Raw genomic sequence first — 18549 nt, forward strand, 5'->3', positions numbered from 1 at the left:
TACAGGTATCTACCTATCTACTGTCAGATGCTTCAGTTCTGTAAGGGGTGGCCACAAAGACATCACCTATAATAAAAATAATAACAAAACAATGACAATAAATAATAATAATAATAACAACAAGTGACTGAACACAAATTATCACTTTATGTTAAATATACCCGATACTACAGTATAAATTTAGCAAAAGTAGCCAATATCACAAGTACAAACAGACTATAACAAATTCCTTTTATCTACTCACCTGATCTCACTGTATCTGTTTATCTTCGGCCACATGCTTTAATCCCAGAGCAGGTGGCCACAATGAAACTTCCTTTGCTATCAGGCTGCCCATCCTCTATTCACTTCTATTACACCCGTCCCTCTGCTATCAGGCCATCCAATCTCCATCCACTTCCTATGTGTCAACCTTCCCTCTGCTATCAAGCTGCCCATCCTCCACCCATCTCCACTCCTATATCTCTCTCTCCACCCCATCTCTCTCCAGCCAGTGTCCTGAAAGGAAAAAATCAATTTTGGAAAACAAAAAAAATCTTATACCTATTTAGTGATATATTCTTCACCTAAATTTCCTCTTTAAAGTCTGTATTGTTTATAAGGCTCCACTGTGCTTGCATGTGTCGGCCTTGGTCACCTGATGTTGGCTCTCAATGCTCCTTGATCTCTGGCAGCCTCCCTAGTCAGTCCCTTATCTCTGAGGTCACACTTTATTACCTCGTCCCAGTTCTTTTTTGGTCTGCCTCTCTCAGCCCTACCCCCGACGTTCATACTTTTCACCTTCTGCACCCAACTGTCATCCTCCATCCTCTCCACATGCCCAAACTAATTCAATCTACCCCTCCTCATCACAACACCAATAGGAGCCACCACAAACTCCTGAAAGTTGCCAGTGTTCGCCAGATCACTAAATAGCTTGGGGTCACTAACCGCTCAGAGCTGGCGTAACTTCCTTTAAACAAATTTCTATCGGGATTATTACTCATGCATAAAGCGTTATACCAGTATTATATTCGTCTTAGATATTTTACTGATGCTGTAAATGAGATATACGCCGAAAAGTTCTCCATAGAGTTTATCAAAAGCCATGAAAGCTTATTGTATGTTTTTGCATCAGCACAGTTTTACCAAGTGTTATGAATCTCAGTTGTTCGAAAAATTTATCATACAGTTTCCAAAGATCGTAATCTCTCATTTGGCAAATCCTGACATGATTCTATCCATTATACACTTAATAATATTAAGAATTGTACAGCCGAAATCGTACGTGGCCAACATCAGCGACCAGGATTTTAAAAGGCACGGTATTCCCCTTGCTTTGAGAAAACATCTCAGTTCTGCTACAGTCTACTTTTCCACATATATTTTACCTACGCAGTCGACCATGGCACTATATTTTCTGGATTTATCGGCTGATTTCAAAAGGCGCAGGCGTCAGGAGTGTGTATACACATCATCAGCGCCGCCTTGGGACCCTGGCGGCAGGCACACGAACTACGCACCTCAATATGAGCTCAGTGAGTTCATACGATCTTCGATTGTTTAAGTACCATATTTCCTTCATTTGTTATGTAAGATACAATATCTTTACACTCATTTACCATTTTTCCTTACAGATGTACATTCACCACCTAAAAACATGACAGTGATCAATATTCAGGCAACAAAATACTCGCATGTAGACTGTCCCTAAAGTGAGATGGACGCAACCTTCCGTTTCTATTATATTTTGAAAACGAAGCCATTTCTTCTCCAGTATTATATGTAGACAAATCAATAAATATCCTATTTTTAGTTGAGTAACACAAAAATAGTATAACAGAGGGTAATTCAAGCTGACCCCACTTTTGCACTTTACATTAAGTAATCTGGTGCGTGATGGCATCTTTTTTTCGGTTTGTGAGGGCTCCTATACACTCCAGTCCCATCCTTCCTCTTAACTCTTCCATCATAAATTCATATGTATTTAACATCTCAGATCAGGGCAACATCCAAAAATCTTTACTTTATGGTAGTTGCTATCGATTCTATTCAACTCAAGAGGGGTACAGTGTATTAAGACTGCAATGCCTAAGGTTCAAAATATGGTTTAATTCCAAAAAGCAAAAATGGTTGGGATCATGCAGTCAAAGCTGAGGCTACTACTCCTACATATCTCCTATACACACAGCATCCTCTTGTGGTTTATGCTGCCTCCATTCCCCCCCCCCCCACCTTGTCATGTTGAAGGACCATATTCTGACCCTAGCAAGGTGCTATCTGACACAAATGCAGCTGCTTCCTTGTGGGTGATAGGTCTACTCAGCCACACAGACCAGGTTAGAGTAACAACAATAATAATGATACAGAAGACACACAGCCAATGGGAAAAAAATATCATCTGCATTCTACCCAGAGCCACCCTAATGACACTGCCTAACCTTCCCTAAACTGGCCCTAAAGTGACCAAACATTCATAAGCCTACCAACACAATAATAAACACACATACTGTACTTGGTGAGAGGCAGGACGAATGAGTCACAACTGTATACTCCCTGATAACTCTGCAGACTCCCTGCCTTGCCGATTCTGCTGACTCATAATTCTCTGTTGACCTCCTCCTGACTCCCTTATGACTCTAGACTTCCTCCTGCTCTCCCAGCTGACTCTTTCTCGACTTCCTAATAACCTGACTTCATGATGGCAAGAACATTGGGTTTCCATCAAGTAAAACCAGCCAGGTCCAGTCACGTCCATCTGTAAAGGCAAAATAACATGAGGTAGATTTTAACTCATAAATTTAATCAGATAATTAAGATAAGTCACAGTTTATGGGTTAACTGACAAGCAAACCAGACCTTATGGATGTCAGAAGTACTACACCCTTTTAACTTGGGTCAAAATTACCATAACTCCATCTAAAATGCTGAGTTGTAAACAACAGAGTAATGCAAGAATACAATGCTTGTCACAAAGAAGCACTATGGTACGGATGCAGAGCACTACTATTGTAATTTTCTCCCACTATGGGAAATAAACTGAAAAAGAATGAAAATCTTGGCCAAGTTAAGGTGAAAGAACTATACCTGATGTCTCTGCTGACTTCCTCCTGACTCCTTGCTGATTTCCTGCTGACTCTCTGCTTACATCGTACTTGGCGTTGGTAGGATGGTTGGGGTAATAATTATCATGTTGGGTCAGCTCCATCTGTGAAGGCCAAATAACAAAGCAATTACTTACATATACTGTTTATTCCTGCTTCTACCAAAACATTTTATTCTCCTCAAAAATGATTTTTTGTTGTGAAGGGATTAAGTAAGTAAATATCTAACCCCTAACCTCTCTGATCTGAAAAGTTCCTCTCAACCTGAATAAAAGTTTGAGGGGGAAAAAAAAAAAAAAAAAAAAAAAAAAAAATTGGATTGAATAATTAACAAGACAGGACTGCCTCTCAAATACTCATGATCAATAACTAAATAAACATGTGAATAAATAGATAAAATAAAAAATAAATCAATGTATTTTTAAAACAGCCTTTCACTCACATAGCCTATTTCACATTTTTATACATCTGATACACAAATAACCGAGATGAAACTTTATACAGTACCGTACATTTTTCATGCAGATCAAAGCTTAATCTCCTCTAACCTTACCTGTATGGGTGCTGAGGCAAAAATGGCACTATAGTAAACAAACACAACAATATTAAAGCAAAATAAAGTTGAGAAGAAAGAGGTTTAAAGAACAGAAAAGGGTATATGTTAACGAGACAAGTGACCATCTCTCATACAAAAAGTATAATAATAAAAAATAAATAATAATTAACAAAAAATCACTTTTGACTTATTCTGATGCTTTACGAGTACAAAAATAAGGGCAATAAGTGCACTTTCAAGTATAAAGACTATCTGGCCTTAAACAAACAAAATACGGACCACGGAAGACGCCTGCTTCCCACTCCAGCCACTGTGATGACTTCAGAGTTATAGATTCTAGACCTGGTCAGTCTCATCACACTGGATACTCTTACTTTAAGGCATATGAAACCACACTTACAACACTCGTTTTTCAACAGCTTTCTTTATTCCAAAGTTGGGCAGTCTATTAAGACTGGTTACTCTATTTTACGGCATAAGAAACTAAACTTACAATATTCTTTTTGTTTTTAATCGCTTTTCTTCACCTTTCTACAAGCTCTTTTCATTTGATTTTTACAACAGCTACAGTGTGGTACTGTAGATTTGAAATCTGCCACTGGTGCTGTTACAAATCATGAAGTTTTAAAATATTCTCTGCTATCAACTGTACTTCAGAAATGGAATAAATCTGTGTAAGGTTGGTAAGAACTGAGATTAGGTTAGGTTAACCCTTTAACCGCGGGTGTCATTCCAGAATGACGTTGCAAAAACTGGACCAAACCGCGGGTGTCATTCTTGAATGTTTGTGAATATTTTGAATACCCCGCGTTTTTTCCGTGCACCAATTGTTTCAAGGGAGAGTAGCTATTAAGTTCTTTCACTCCAGCCGACCCCCACCTCCCTCTTCCCCCCCTGGGGCCCCACCTCCCACCCCCTGGGCCCCCCACCCCACCCCGGACCAAACACGCATCGGTATCTGTCCAGCTGCGTGAGTGACAACACTGCTGATGTGATAGTGAAGTGCAGGCAATTACAGTGCCTTTTACCTGCCTTAGTGAACACAGAGTGGGTGTTTATCGTATGTGCAGTGTTCATATATGTTTATAGTATTATTATCAGAATGAGGTTGGCATTTGGTAATGGTGTGTGAGCGAAAAATAGTGATTACAACACAGCTGATATGGCAGTGAAGTGCGGGCAATTACAGTGCCTTTTACCTGCCTCAGTGAACACAGAGTGGGTGTTTATCGTATGTGCAGTGTTCATATATGTTTATAGTATTATTATCAGAATGAGGTTGGCATTTGGTAATGGTGTGTGAGCGAAAAATAGTGATTACAACACCGCTGATGTGGCAGTGAAGTGCGGGTAATTACAGTGCCTTTTACCTGCCTCAGTGAACACAGAGTGGGTGTTTATCATATGTGCAGTGTTCATATATGTTTATAGTATTATTATCAGAATGAGGTTGGCATTTGGTAATGGTGTATGAGCGAAGGTGATGGTGTGTGAGCGAAAAATAGTGATTTTACACCCCTCACTTCTAACGACACTGCCCGTCCTGTGAAAGTCAACAAAGTCATGAAACCTACATCAATGGAAAGCTGAAGGTTAGTACTTTCTAATGGTACCTTATTTTTTTCTCTAGCTTTATTCTGTGCAGAGTTATTAAGGTTTAAAGGTTTGTTTACATTTGGCTGAAACCCCCGCAGGAGAGGACAGTCAGGCCAAAACAATACCCGCGGTTAAAGGGTTAAGAGAAATTGGGTTAGGTTACAAGAAATTAAGTTGTTAAGTTAGAATAAATGAGATTAAGCTAGGTACTGATAAATAATGATAGGTTAGGTGAAGTCAACATAGATAAGGTTAGGTATGGGTCAAAATGGTGTTCCAAGATAGCCGTCATCAGGTCAGGTATGGTTAAAATGGGTTAGGTTAGAAAAATTAGGTTAAATTTGATATAGATTAGGATAAGTAGGTTAGGTCTGGCTAAATTGAGTTAGATTAAATTACATTAAGCTTGGTTAGGATCAATTAGCAAAAGAGGTAACTGCCCAATTGACGATCCAAAATGCGTCTATGCGCTTTCAGTGTCACTGGTGGAATTGCAATTATAAACAAATGTCGGTTTTTAAATGTGAGTCACTAACTGTAAATAAAACACATCAAAACTTCAAAGTATGGTACACTTAGGAAAAAACTAAAAAAATTCTTGAAGGGCTTTGAGAGAGAGAGAGAGAGAGAGAGAGAGAGAGAGAGAGTGCCAAATAGGGAGGTGTTCTGTCTCATTAACTATTACCCTTGTTTTTGTTGGACATCCAAAACCCTTTGCTGTGGTAATGATGGAGGAGAAACTGGCAAAACACAGCAGTTTCAACAAAGACGAGCCTAAAAAACATTCAAACCACATGAAAAACCATCCGAAAAGTCAGGTAAATTTTCAGAATTACACCAACGTTGGGTCTGGTTAGTACTTGGATGGGTGACCGCCTGGGAACACCAGATGCTGTTGGCATCCCCACGTGTCAAGTGGGGTTGGTGGAGGATTAGTGCCCCTCCCTGTAAAACAATTAACTCTAAGCCCTTGACCACCCCGTTTGGGATACGTGGCGTCTGGCAATGAATGAATGAATGAAACACCCAACTGACACAGAAATTGATATGCTCCTTGCTGAACTTAAGCAACTCTAAGCACTTTCTTCTATATAAGTATTCGTCGCAAGTGCTTTTCTTCGTACAAAAGAAAAGGAGATGGGGAGGGGGAGTCTCTAGCTCCCATCTCCATCTTTCATTGCATCTACCTTAACCTAATTTAATTTAGTCTGGACGTAGATTTGATAACGGACAGAGTTACGAGCCGAACAACCTCCACTCCATATCTACTTGGTACTGAAAATTGCATTTGCAACAGATGTATATAGAAGAAACACTGATTATAACTGCATAAACTCTAAGATGAACACATTAATTAAATTCTCCATTACTTGGGGGTAATTCCAAAATGACAAGTCAAAATATGAGTACTGATGAAAAAAAAAGAAAGAAAGAAAAAAAGAGGGACTATCAACCAAACTACAAAAAAATATATATATATACCGGTACACTTCTTGGTCTCACCCTCCTCCTCTCCCCTTCAAACTCCCACACACTCTCTAGTAGGTCTATTTTAACCTGACACGAATCCCTAATCCCTTGTCAGCTTGGGCTACCCTAGATGATGATAGTGTATTGTTAGCCTTATCAGACTAGTGCAATGATTTGATTAGTAACCAAGGAGATTCAGTCGTACCTCCAAACTAAGGCTAATTATATTTGATGCAATCAGAACTTAATATTTACCAGTACGAGTAGCCTTGTTCCCACTAGGGTGGCTCACATCCATCAAACCTCTCACTCGCCGTTTCTCCCCCCAACATGGTCACCCACATCCTGTTACTTGCAGCTCAAAATGTCCATATATACTCACTTGGGGCGTTTGGTAGGCGGAGAAGATGCCAGGGCAGGCTAGGTGGCGAGCACACACATAATATATCATTGTTTATCCGTAAATGTTAAAATAATCATACAAAATATACTTCACACTTTCAACACAGACGCCAAACCCGTAGCCGCACCACACAAGCTGAGCCTCTGAGTCTGAGTGGACAATCTCACCTCCAGGACAAACTATAATTGTACCGATTTTCAATATAACATTCATGTACGACTTTTGATATACCATAATTATTACTGTACTCAACTCACACGTGCCTGTTTCATAAATAAAAAAAAAAAAAAAAGTTTTGCACAGAACTACAAGTATTTGTTGCTGTAATTTTTTTCCTTAAATATACTGCAGTATAGTTCTCATTCTTATTTCCTGACTAATTTTTTTTCAAGATTACGTTTCTACACATCAATATCTATACGAAAAAGTTAAGAAACCAATTGAAATAAGAGAACGTAAATAAAACACCGAGGTTGAGAATAGAAGAGTTGAACCGCGAGATTTAAAACTCTCTCTTGGCTACTATACATATCATAAAGGGACATACAACAAGACACTGTCATGGTACATAATTCACGCTCTCTGTTACTACTGCAACTACTACTATAATACCACTATCCTTCTATATATTGCCAGAAGCCATAATCCCGTAAGGGGTGGCTGTCTTTGAGTTGCCTGTTTTCCGGGGAGGGGCCACCAACCCACTTGCTGACACGTAGGGAACATGTAGCTACGGGTAGGTCATATGGTTACCATCCCGCATTTAAAGTTTCCTGGCTTGCGGAAGACCATTTGGCTTGTCACTAAATGTAAAACCACCAGAAAGGGAAAGAAGAGTAATAAAAAGTGACTGGAAAGATGGGACAAATAGGATGAGGAGGGCAGACACAGAAAAAGAATGATAAAGATGAAGGAAGAAGAAGGCAGCACTATGAAGTGAGTGGATGATGTGAAAAACTGGAAGAAAGCAGACACATGAAAAAATAAAAAATGATGTGAAGAAAGTAGGCAGCACTACATCATGGTGGATGATGGTGAGAAACAGGAAGAAAGGAGGGCACACAGAAAAAGAATGATAATGGAAAAGGAAGAAGTAAGCAACACTACATCAAGTGAGTGGATGATGGTGAGAAATAAGAAAAAAGGAGGGGAGACACAGAAAACGAATGATAGAGGCGAAGGAAGAAGTAGGCAGCACTACATCAAGTGAGTGGATGACGGTCGCCACCACCTACCAGCAAATACTACTACTGTACTATCATCCAATCCTTTTTTGCCCCACCAGGAGCACTGGAATCTATGCTATTGTGCTCAGTCCTAAAATAAAGGTGGAAATGAACCAGCCTTGCAAGCAAACAATTCCACTAGCTTTTGGACATAAACCCTTACCAGCTTAATCTGTTTGGAGAGCCTGAACCCACTCAACCACGTGTTCTTATCCTCATTACCTCTTGGGGGGTTCAAAGTGGGTTCCTGGGGATATCCTGAAAAGCATCCTGAAAAAACGGAACAATTTTGTGTAAGGTAACTACGGCATGTATCTCATAAGGAAGCTCCCTAACACCTCTTTCTGACCACCTTATTTTGCTTATCATGTCTTGCTAAACTCTTCTGTTAAGTAAATCATTTTAACATCACCATACTCCACAAAAAATACAGGTAACATACGAAGTCATATTAACCTGCCATATCCAACAATAAATAGCTATGGAAGAGGTGCTTGGGAGCTTCCTTTCCCGGCGATAATATAATAATAATAATAATAATAATAATAATAATAATAAATAATGTTTATTTGGTTTGGCATATAGAAAGTGACACATTAAATATTGAACAAGTGTATACAATTACCAATCATACCTGAGACCCTCCAAGGATATCCCGATAAGGCCTCTGCGCCGTATTTCTACTGGGGTCCTTCTGATGGGATAAGGATTAGCTGGAGACAAGGGGGAGTAGTTAGTCTAATTCTAAAAGTAATCTTAGCTTAAGTTATATTAATTTACAAGGACAAGAATATACTAAATAAAGAATATTGGAGTGTTGGTAACATACTCAAAATTAACAGACTTTGAACTGTTTAGTAGTACAAAAATACGTCAATATCTCTGACAGAGGCTGCCTGTTCAAGGTATCTTTTCAGATTTTTCTTAAAAGAATGAAGGTTTCTGCTTGCTTTTATACTGTGAGGCAATCTGTTCCAGTCTTTGGTTGCTCCATAGAAGAATGCACACTTCTAGGCCTTTAATGCTAGGTACGGTACAATGAAAACATTCTGCCTCTCGTATCATGGCGAGCACAAGCCCTAGATTTTACAAAAATTTCCCTTAAATATTCAGGAATCAGGTGCAACCCTGTAATTTTAGATATACGTATTGCGTAGTCTCAGCTGCTTAGTCCTACGAGGGGTGATTAGAAAGAAATGACCGTGAGTCCATAAACTTTTATTAGCATGAAGAACTATCAAACTATGACTCACATTCCTTCAAAGTACTCCCCTCCAACCTCTATGCAGCGTTCCATTCTCTTTCTCCACTTCATGAAGCAAGCGTGGTACTCTGAAGATGGTATACTTCGGAGTTCTGAATTGACGGTCCGTGCCAAGTCTTGGATGCGATGAAATTGCTTCCCAGCGATGGCAGATTTAATTTTTGGAAACAACCAAAAGTCACAGGGACCCAGGTCAGGGGAGTAGGGTGGGTGGGGGAGCAGAGTTATACCTTGTTGTTCCAGGTACTGCATAGTGAGGCGAGGTTTGTGGGGTGCAGCATTGTCGTGGTGCAGCAAAAGGCGAGACCGACGGCGGGTTGGTGCGGTGTTGGCCTTGTGTTCCAAGACTTGTGGAAGGACCTGGTCTGTGTAGTATTGGGCTGTGATAGTGGACTTTTCAGGCATCACATCCACGCATATTGGTCCTTGAGAATTGAAAAAGATGGTGAAAAGGCGCTTCCGGCTGCGAAATCCTTCCTTCAAAATCTGAGGTCGAGGGTCTTCATCGCCCAACCACACCATGTTTGACTGCTTGTCACGGGTTGTGAAGAATGAAATCCAACACTCATCTCCAGTAGCAACATCTGAGAACCGTTTTGGACCATTTGGTTCAAATTCAGCAAGCCAGACACGACAAATCCTCACCCGTTCAGCCTTTTGCTCATCAGTCAACAAATGGGGTATCCATCGACAACACTTCTTCCTCACGTGTAATTGTTCATGCACGATGTCATATGCACTCCCATAACTGATATCAAGCTCCAAGGCTAAGAACCTAAGAGTTACAGTTGGATCCTCGTCAATGATGGACCGTGCACGGACAGTTGTTGCTTCGGTCACGGATGTCCGGGGGCGTCCAGAGCGTTGTTCATCTTTCAATTCAGTTTTTCCTGCTGTGAAAGCACGAATCCAGCGGGAAACAGTTTCCAGGGAAGGAGTAGTGTCTGGATAAACTTGTAATAATTCCCCTCGAATCTCTGTTGCTTTCTTTCCCAGTTTCCACCTCGTAAAAAATGTAGAACCTGCAGCCTTCTTTCGAGTAATCCATGTTTCTGGCCAGAGAGCAAAAACAAGAGTGAAGCATTCACTCACAACAATAAAACAAGAAAAGTCAAGCATACGGCGACAAGTTCAAACTCGTAAGGACAGGCAACTCTGCACTCTCCTTGCTCCCCTACCTCCCATCATTCAAGGTTTTCATGTTATAGCACGAACTGTCATTACTTTCTGATCACCCTTCGTATCTGCTACTCATTCCAAGTTCATTTGGTTCGTGACAGCCTACATGTGACCTAAGTTCTAGATTCAGTATATAGCCTTATTACTTTGTTTGAAGGACTTGGTGCTTGTTTTGATTTTTTGCTGAGGACAAAGTACCATGATGATAATATATCACATACTCTGTGTGACACTGTACAGGCGCCTGACACTGTGTCTTCTTTGTTGCTGTTGGCAAGCTTCCTGCCTGTCTGTAAAGGAATGTTAGTCTACTGGTAGATTTGTTTACTATTGATTCCATTACTCCATCCCGAGACAGTAGCATCCAGTCTGAGTCCTAAATATTTCACAATAGGAACTGCAGTAATATTAACTGAATTAGACTTTACTTGGAATTTCTCTGCTGCTTGTAATTTTCTTTTTGAACCAAACAATATGGATTCTGTTTTTCACAGATGTAGTAATAATCTACCGTCTACAAGCCATGTTTGACGGGATTCAAGGTTTTTGGATAATGAGTCTGATATTACTTTCGGATCCTTCCCAGATACAAGAAGTACACTGTCATCCCCAAATACATAAGTTTATAGCTGACAATCAGAATCATATCACTGACAGCACAAAAATAGTAGTGGACCAAGAATGCTTCCCTGTGGCACTCCACGTTTTAGTCATCGATTCTGATTCTACTTCAACTTTTACTCTTCTTCTGTTGCTGAGGAATGATCTGAACCAATCAACAGATCCTATGCCCATGTCTTGTAGTCTGTCACAGAGTACCGGTATGCCATGATAACTGTGTCCAATGCTTTCTGAAGATCTAGCAGAACCATACCTGTGTATTCACCTGACATGTTTTATCTTATAATCTGTAAGGTGAATGAGGCATGTTCCCGTACAGTATGCCTCTTTGAAGCCTGACTTAATTTTATACAAATTGTCATTTTCATTTAGGTACCGTAGGTTATGATTTGTGTAGCCTATATAGGCCTACAGCCCTTTCCAGAATCTTCGACACTGCAGAGTATACTAACTGGTCTGTAGTTACTAACGTCTGGTTTGTCACCCTTTTTATAACGAGGTGTTACTAGCGCTTCTTTGAGCTCATCTTGTACTTAGTGCCTATCGACAGGTTAGCTCCATCTTTCAGACACCTAGCAGGTATTTCATCTGGTCCGGTGTTTTTACTTGTGTTACGATTATGTAAATCCTGATACGTATATTGAACCGTAACATTACGAGGGAAGAAGCTGTTTATGGCAACCCCTTTGCTTCTGTAGAAATTCTGGAAGGTACTGGTGTCCGTACTGCAATTTTTTAAAGGTTGTGGGAGGTTCCTTGCTAGTGTAACTGAAACTGTAGTAAAATAATTTGTTAAAATGGATAGGTATTCCGACTTTGTCATGGCAAATTCCCCTTCAATGTTCAATATTATTTTTGGGCATCCTGATGTTTTTTCCCCATACCCCGTCGATCTTAAATGTTTCTAGCGTTTTGGGGGGTGATACTTGTGTTCCTCAGCCTTACTGTAAAGACAGTCTGTACTGTACTAGGAATAATCTGAAAACAGATAGTGGAGGCCACTGGCTCCGTAATTTTCGTTTATAAAGGCTCCAACATGTTTCCATGCATCGGCCTTGGTCACCTAATGGCAGCTCTCAATGCTGTTCGATCTCTGGCAGCCTCCCAATTCTGTCCTGTATACCTGAGATGTCACTCAGATCTCCTCCCAGGTCCTTCTCGGTGTGCCTCTCGAAACCCCATCCCCAACGTTCACACACTTCTCACATCCTCCATCCTCTCCACATACCCACACCATCTGTCTGTCCCTCCTCACACCACACCACCAATACACTTAAGTTCTATCCTTCCTCTCGTGTATACATGTTGCATAAATACCAGTGGGGTTAAGTATTCCCGATGCATATACCATGTGAATTTGTTACGTATATTTAGAGCATAATTTCAGCCACTCTTTACTATGCGACATCTTACTTAACGTACATTACAATACACATATCTTAGTATAAAAATATTGTAGTGGGATAAGCCTATGTGGGTCTACTGTATATTTGGTAAACTATAAGGTACGTATTCACGTCGGTCATGGAAGCCCCGTAACACATTTTCCTAAGTGATTTTGTTTCCTACACCTTGACTTCTTGTTACATTAATCCTCCTTCCAATATCGCCATATTCTGCAAGAGGATATGAGCCACCCATGTCCAAAAAGATATCGCTAAGGAAAAGGTTTTGGGGAGCTTCCTTACCCGACGAGAATACGACCCTCAGTGATGACCTGGCCAAGACGGGAGATCATAATTAGACTTGAGAGAGAGAGAGAGAGAGAGAGAGAGAGAGAGAGAGAGAGAGAGAGAGAGAGAGAGAGAGAGAGATTATAAAGGCATTCTCGGGTTTCCATTCTGAATGCTTAGCTGTAATGAAATTAACACTAGAATATGATACTAGTCACGAAAAAGTGCTGTTACAGAAGGATGTAGAACTGTAGTACTATCTTCTACCACTGAGCTACAACACTAAATATGATGCTAATCACGAAGTGCTGTTATAGAAGGATGTAGAGCTGAGGCGGTCTTCTACCACTGAGCTACAACACGACTTAAACATGCTGTTAGTCACGAAGAAGTTCCGTCGAAAGGGTGTACAGTTGTAGTGCCGATTTACTGTCACTGAGCTACGTGAAATAAACCGCAAAAGGACGAAAATCTGGGGCAAGGTAAGATGAAAGAACCAAAGCAAATATGAACAGTGACTAGTGAGTGTATCCTCGTTGCTTTAGGCGGCTTTTTAATACCCTTATTCATTTATTTACAGTATTATTAGTATTATCGCTATTATTTGTGATCTAGTTTTAACATTACAACTCAGATCAATTCATATATTTTCAACAGAACACAGATTACATAACACTGGAGAGAATATTAACGAGTCAAATGAAATACAGTGTTAAGGAGTACTTGCTAGTGATCCTGACAATAATACTGACCTAGAAGACTAAAGGTATCATCCGGTACGGCACCTCCCTGCAGTACCTGTCCCACGCCTCACCGTACTTGGCCTGACATTTCTCCTCATCTCTAAAGACACGGTGAACCAGCAGTACGGTGAGGAAGATGAAGTAGAGGAAGGGAAGGATGCCATGACCCAAGCCAGGCAGACACCAGGCCAGAGCCAGTGTGAGTTCGAAGGTGTAGTTTAAATGCCTTGCGACACCCCAGAACCCAGACGTCAACAGCTTCGAGTATCGTAACCCTGATGTTGTGGTGTACTGGGCCTGGATGAACGTTGCTGGACGGCCCCACAGCTCACACTTGCCGTCATGCGCGCGAAAATACTCCTTCTCCCAGTCCACCCGGTAGTTGAGAGCAATGGCCACCAAACCCAGTACCAAGATAAATACTGCCCCAGTTTCAGACACCAGAGGAGGATTGACGACCAGGTAATAAGAGGAGAACGTGTATAGAGACGGTACGTAGACCAGGCACCCCCAGCAAATGTAATATCCCGCACGGTCCAAGATAATATCAAGTGTGTTGAAGTATCCAGTCTCCCACCAGTAAAATTTGGCCAAGTATATAGTCTGCAGCACAACACATACGAGGTGAGCCAGACTGAAGCCGTTCCTCTGCCAACCAGCCAGGAAGAAGATGACAACGAAAAGTTCCCAGGCGAGGAGGCCGAAGCGACAGTTGGTAAATTGCTTCACGTCGACGCCCAGTATTCGTGGGTGTAGCTCCATCCCGCGGTAGAATTCGTACAACAACGGCTTCACCTCCACCACTTCCGCACTCTCCGGCCATAATTTCCCCTTCACCAGCAGGTACACACACAGCACGAAGGCCACTACGTTACACGATGACAATACCTGCGAAGGATTAAAGTTATCAGCCTAACACATGACCCTAACCCTACCCATTTTTTTTTTTTTTTTACGACAGTCAAACTGGGTTTCCACAACGAAGAATTTAAGTTCTCATTAGCCTACAAGAACCTGTACTTACAAAGCCACCTAACTCGTTCAATCCAATTATGGGTTTTTAAAAGTTCTTGTAATCTCCGGATGATTTTGTTACTATTGGAAAAATATTTGTAGTTACAGGGTTGCAATCAAAACTAAACCCTATACAACCCGATATATTTAATGTGAACAAAAATCGGTTTGAGTAAGCAAGAATACAATATTCCTGTAATCAAGTGTATGGATTTTTTTTACTTAATTTGTTCTTCCTTCCCCTGTTTCATCTGTAAAAACTAAATTGAAATCAATAAAATTCTTCCTGAGACTGAAGGGGTCATGCCAATTCTTCATAAGCGTCGCCATGGCAACGAAATACCATCATAAATCATTTAGTTTTATCACCGTTTTCACATATCGTATTAACTGCTCTCGCTTGGCTTTCACGCCGGTATGAAGTACCACGTAGGTTTACGACACAATCATACACAAACGTAACTTACGCTCAAGACTTTATTAGTCTCAAAACACACACACACACACACACACACACACACACACACACACACACACACTTTACTAGACAGAATAAACGAAATAATCAGTATCATCATCATCCTTATCATCACCATACCCACCACCACCACAATCATAATCATCATCATCACCACCACCACCACCATCGCTAATTATCACCATCAATCATCATCCATGGCCTCTTTCCCCCTTACGATGAGGTAGGGTCCAGAAAGCAACGGGGAAAAAAAAATCTAAGAACAAAACAGACCCCAATATAAAATGGAATACTACTGACATTGTGAAAGTTGCTGAAGAAGGCCTGGGGGAAGTCTTGGAAGTAGTAGACGAAGGTGAGGAAGGCACCGAGAGACACAAGGAAGAACTGGAATCCGTTGGCCTTGTAGATGGGGGTGTAGCCGAAGCTCGTCGTTGGACCACGGAACTCCTTGCCCGGTACCTGTGTTGAGGTGATGGAAGAATTAAACACAAATCTGGAAAAACTGTATATTGGAAAGATGCAACAGTTTAAATAGTGTACCCTGGAATATAATTCTTACCTTTTAATTCTAACTGTAAATTAATCAGTAATTCTAATTTTCATTTTTTTTTTCAAATGAGGCTTGACTGCATGTCGACAGATCTGCATATTAAAGACATTTATCTCAGCCTTCATTATCCTCTTCCTATGACCATTTTTCATACTGTTTTACTTTAGTCCATCAGTAAGTACTAAATACGTCCATTATTGAGTACTACTTCCATGACGCAGCTACAATGTCTGTGTTTCTCTCATAGTATACTGAACAGTCCCCACAACACATCACCGGATTCAAGGCATTAATGACTCTTAGATAGAATGCCGCAATAATTAATGATAAACATAAGAATCAACAATATACAGTAATTTTTTACAGTACGTACCCACAGTGACAGCAGCGCCCACACCAGCAGGACGGTGACCACGGCCCAGGAGTGTATGTTACCCAGCAAAGTCCAGGGGGTGGTGGAGGGGGGGTCACTCCCCACCCACGCCAGCACCTGCACCCCCGCCGTAGCCCCCACCATGATCACCGGGGGGCCCACCCAGTGCCGCACCACATCATCCATCTCCACCACCACCACCACCACCACACCTGAAAAGTGCACCACACATCACCACAACTGCATCACCACACCATATCACCATTACATCAGTAATCACCACCACACCTGAAAAGAGCACCACGCAGCACCACAACAGCAAACATCACTACACCATATCACCACTACACTGGTCATCACCACCACCACCACTCCTGAAAAGAGCATCACACCACATCACCACAACTGCAAACACACCACATCACCACACCTGCAAACACCACCACACCAATCACAACAGCAACCAACACCACAACACATCACATTAGCCATCACCTTCACCACCACACCTGCCCTACACAGATGTCCTGAGTAATAATATCATGAGCACTGCAATCTTATATCTACCACATTTGTACACAGATGTTTGATAATGTAGTCTTTTACTTCTGTAGCCAATTTCTCGTGGTCCAAAGGCAGAATGCAATACTACGACTCTGCACCCTGGTACTTCTTCGTGACTAGCACCACAGTCTCTTACTTTAATTCAGCATTTAAGATGGAGAGCTTGCAAAAATACGCCTTAAGGTAACAGGAGAGTAACCAAGGAGATTCGTTCCTAACTCACACTCAAGACTCACTCAAATTCACGTAACTACGACTCAGTGCTCATGTTGTGGAGTGGCCCAATCCCGTCAGATGAAAACAGACAACAGCATACTAAACACTACAGCACCTACATCTATCACCACCACCCAGCACCGCACCACCACCACCAAACGGATGTAGGAAAGATATTCAAGGTTGTAATATCATAGCCATTACAAATTTGACGTGGGAATGATGTGTGTGTGTGTGTGTGTGTGTATGTGTAGAGAGAGAGAGAGAGAGATACCACGGTGATGTATTTATTATCAAACCTATTGATATTCAGGAACAAAATAGCGATATCTTTTTCCAGCTGTCACGGGGGGGTGGGGGGTTAAGATGAGGGTATGGCACAGATGGTGAGACAGGAGCCAGTTGAAGTAGACAGTGCGATGTATGAAGTATTGGTAGGTTTAGTTATCACACATGTTCTCTGCAATCCCCCCCTACCCTACCTCCCCCAGCTAAACCACCTCTCCATGTTTTAGTCTCATCTTTGACTTATAGGAAGGATACTATACTCTTTATCTTGTCCTAAAATTGCTATCTCTCCTACTTCAATGCTGAGCTGTAACAAAAGATTAACAATTGAATATGATCCAGTCACGAAGAAGTGCTGTGGGAAAAGATGTAGAGCCGTAGCATTCTCTCTCTCTCTCTCTCTCCACTGAGCTACGTGAAATAAGCTGCAAAAGGACAAAACTCTGGACCATGTAAAAAAACAAAAAAAACAAAAAGTTCTCTGCTAGACAAACTGACTGGAAAGGACCTAACTGCTTTCTTTGTACCCAACCTTTGTTCTCCGCCGTACTCTGAATCCAGATGCAGATGTGTGTGTGTGTGTGTGTGTGTGTGTGTGTGTGTGTGTGTGATGCAATCTAGTGTCAATGGTGGCCCCATTAGAATGTGGACTGAATTCTAAGTCTCTTGAAAATATTGTAACACTTCTTTAACGATTTCATCTGCACATTACACTCCCTCTTAAAACGATATAAACAACACACAGGACAATGTTAAGGTGTAAAGTACAAAAATAAATAGCTAAGGAAGAGGTGTTACGAGGCCTCCTATAATATCCTAGAAACAAACCCACAACTTTCCCCGGGCGATGCGAGTGAGCGTGCCTACCAACAAGGCCACTCCTGACGGTACGTGCCTCTGCGTGACCTCCCGGCACACCTGTCACTTCAGTATACATAAATTACTTCCTTATTGTTATTTCCTTTCATTATCTTCACTCCGTGCTTAAACGTCTACAAGAAGGTAAAAAAATAGTGCTATAAACCCATAGTAGCATGAGGTGATCTTGGCTAACAATAAATGAGTTGAAGTCATGGTGCTAAGCAACTGTGTTAGGCAAGCAACAAGTGGCATGACTCGTACTTCTCTCTGGCCTCCAAATGACCAAGCAAACATTAATCTGTTACATGGACATGAGGCAAGCAGTTAAATTTACTGCAATGATAAGTGTGTTTAACGTGAAGGCTGCTCTCAAGGCAACACACAACCC

The 18549-nt window shown here is 41.3% G+C and overlaps 1 protein-coding gene across 2 annotated transcripts; it reads right to left on the reverse strand.

Moving 5' to 3' along the window:
- Window positions 1–479: 479 nt before the first annotated feature.
- LOC145408308 (uncharacterized) lies at window positions 480–16427 on the reverse strand. Of its 2 annotated transcripts, XR_013898914.1 has the most exons (6): window positions 16233–16427; window positions 15607–15768; window positions 13824–14702; window positions 8969–9025; window positions 8557–8604; window positions 480–498 (listed from the first exon to the last, which is right to left on the reverse strand). XR_013898914.1 is itself a non-coding variant. In XM_080279075.1 (3 exons), the coding sequence occupies exons 1-3, from the start codon at window positions 16416–16418 to the stop codon at window positions 13824–13826; spliced, it is 1227 nt and encodes a 408-aa protein (XP_080135201.1). In that variant the 5' UTR covers window positions 16419–16427; the 3' UTR covers window positions 13707–13823. The 2 variants fall into 2 exon arrangements, 1 of the variants encoding a protein (XP_080135201.1); XM_080279075.1 differs by lacking the exons at window positions 480–498; window positions 8557–8604; window positions 8969–9025 and having other exon boundaries at window positions 13707–14702.
- Between the last annotated feature and the right edge of the window lie 2122 nt (window positions 16428–18549).

The sequence above is a fragment of the Coenobita brevimanus genome, chromosome 8 (assembly GCF_032717465.1).
Source record: "Coenobita brevimanus isolate Jiangsu-jjx chromosome 8, ASM3271746v2, whole genome shotgun sequence".
Taxonomy (NCBI): Eukaryota; Metazoa; Arthropoda; class Malacostraca; order Decapoda; family Coenobitidae; genus Coenobita; species Coenobita brevimanus.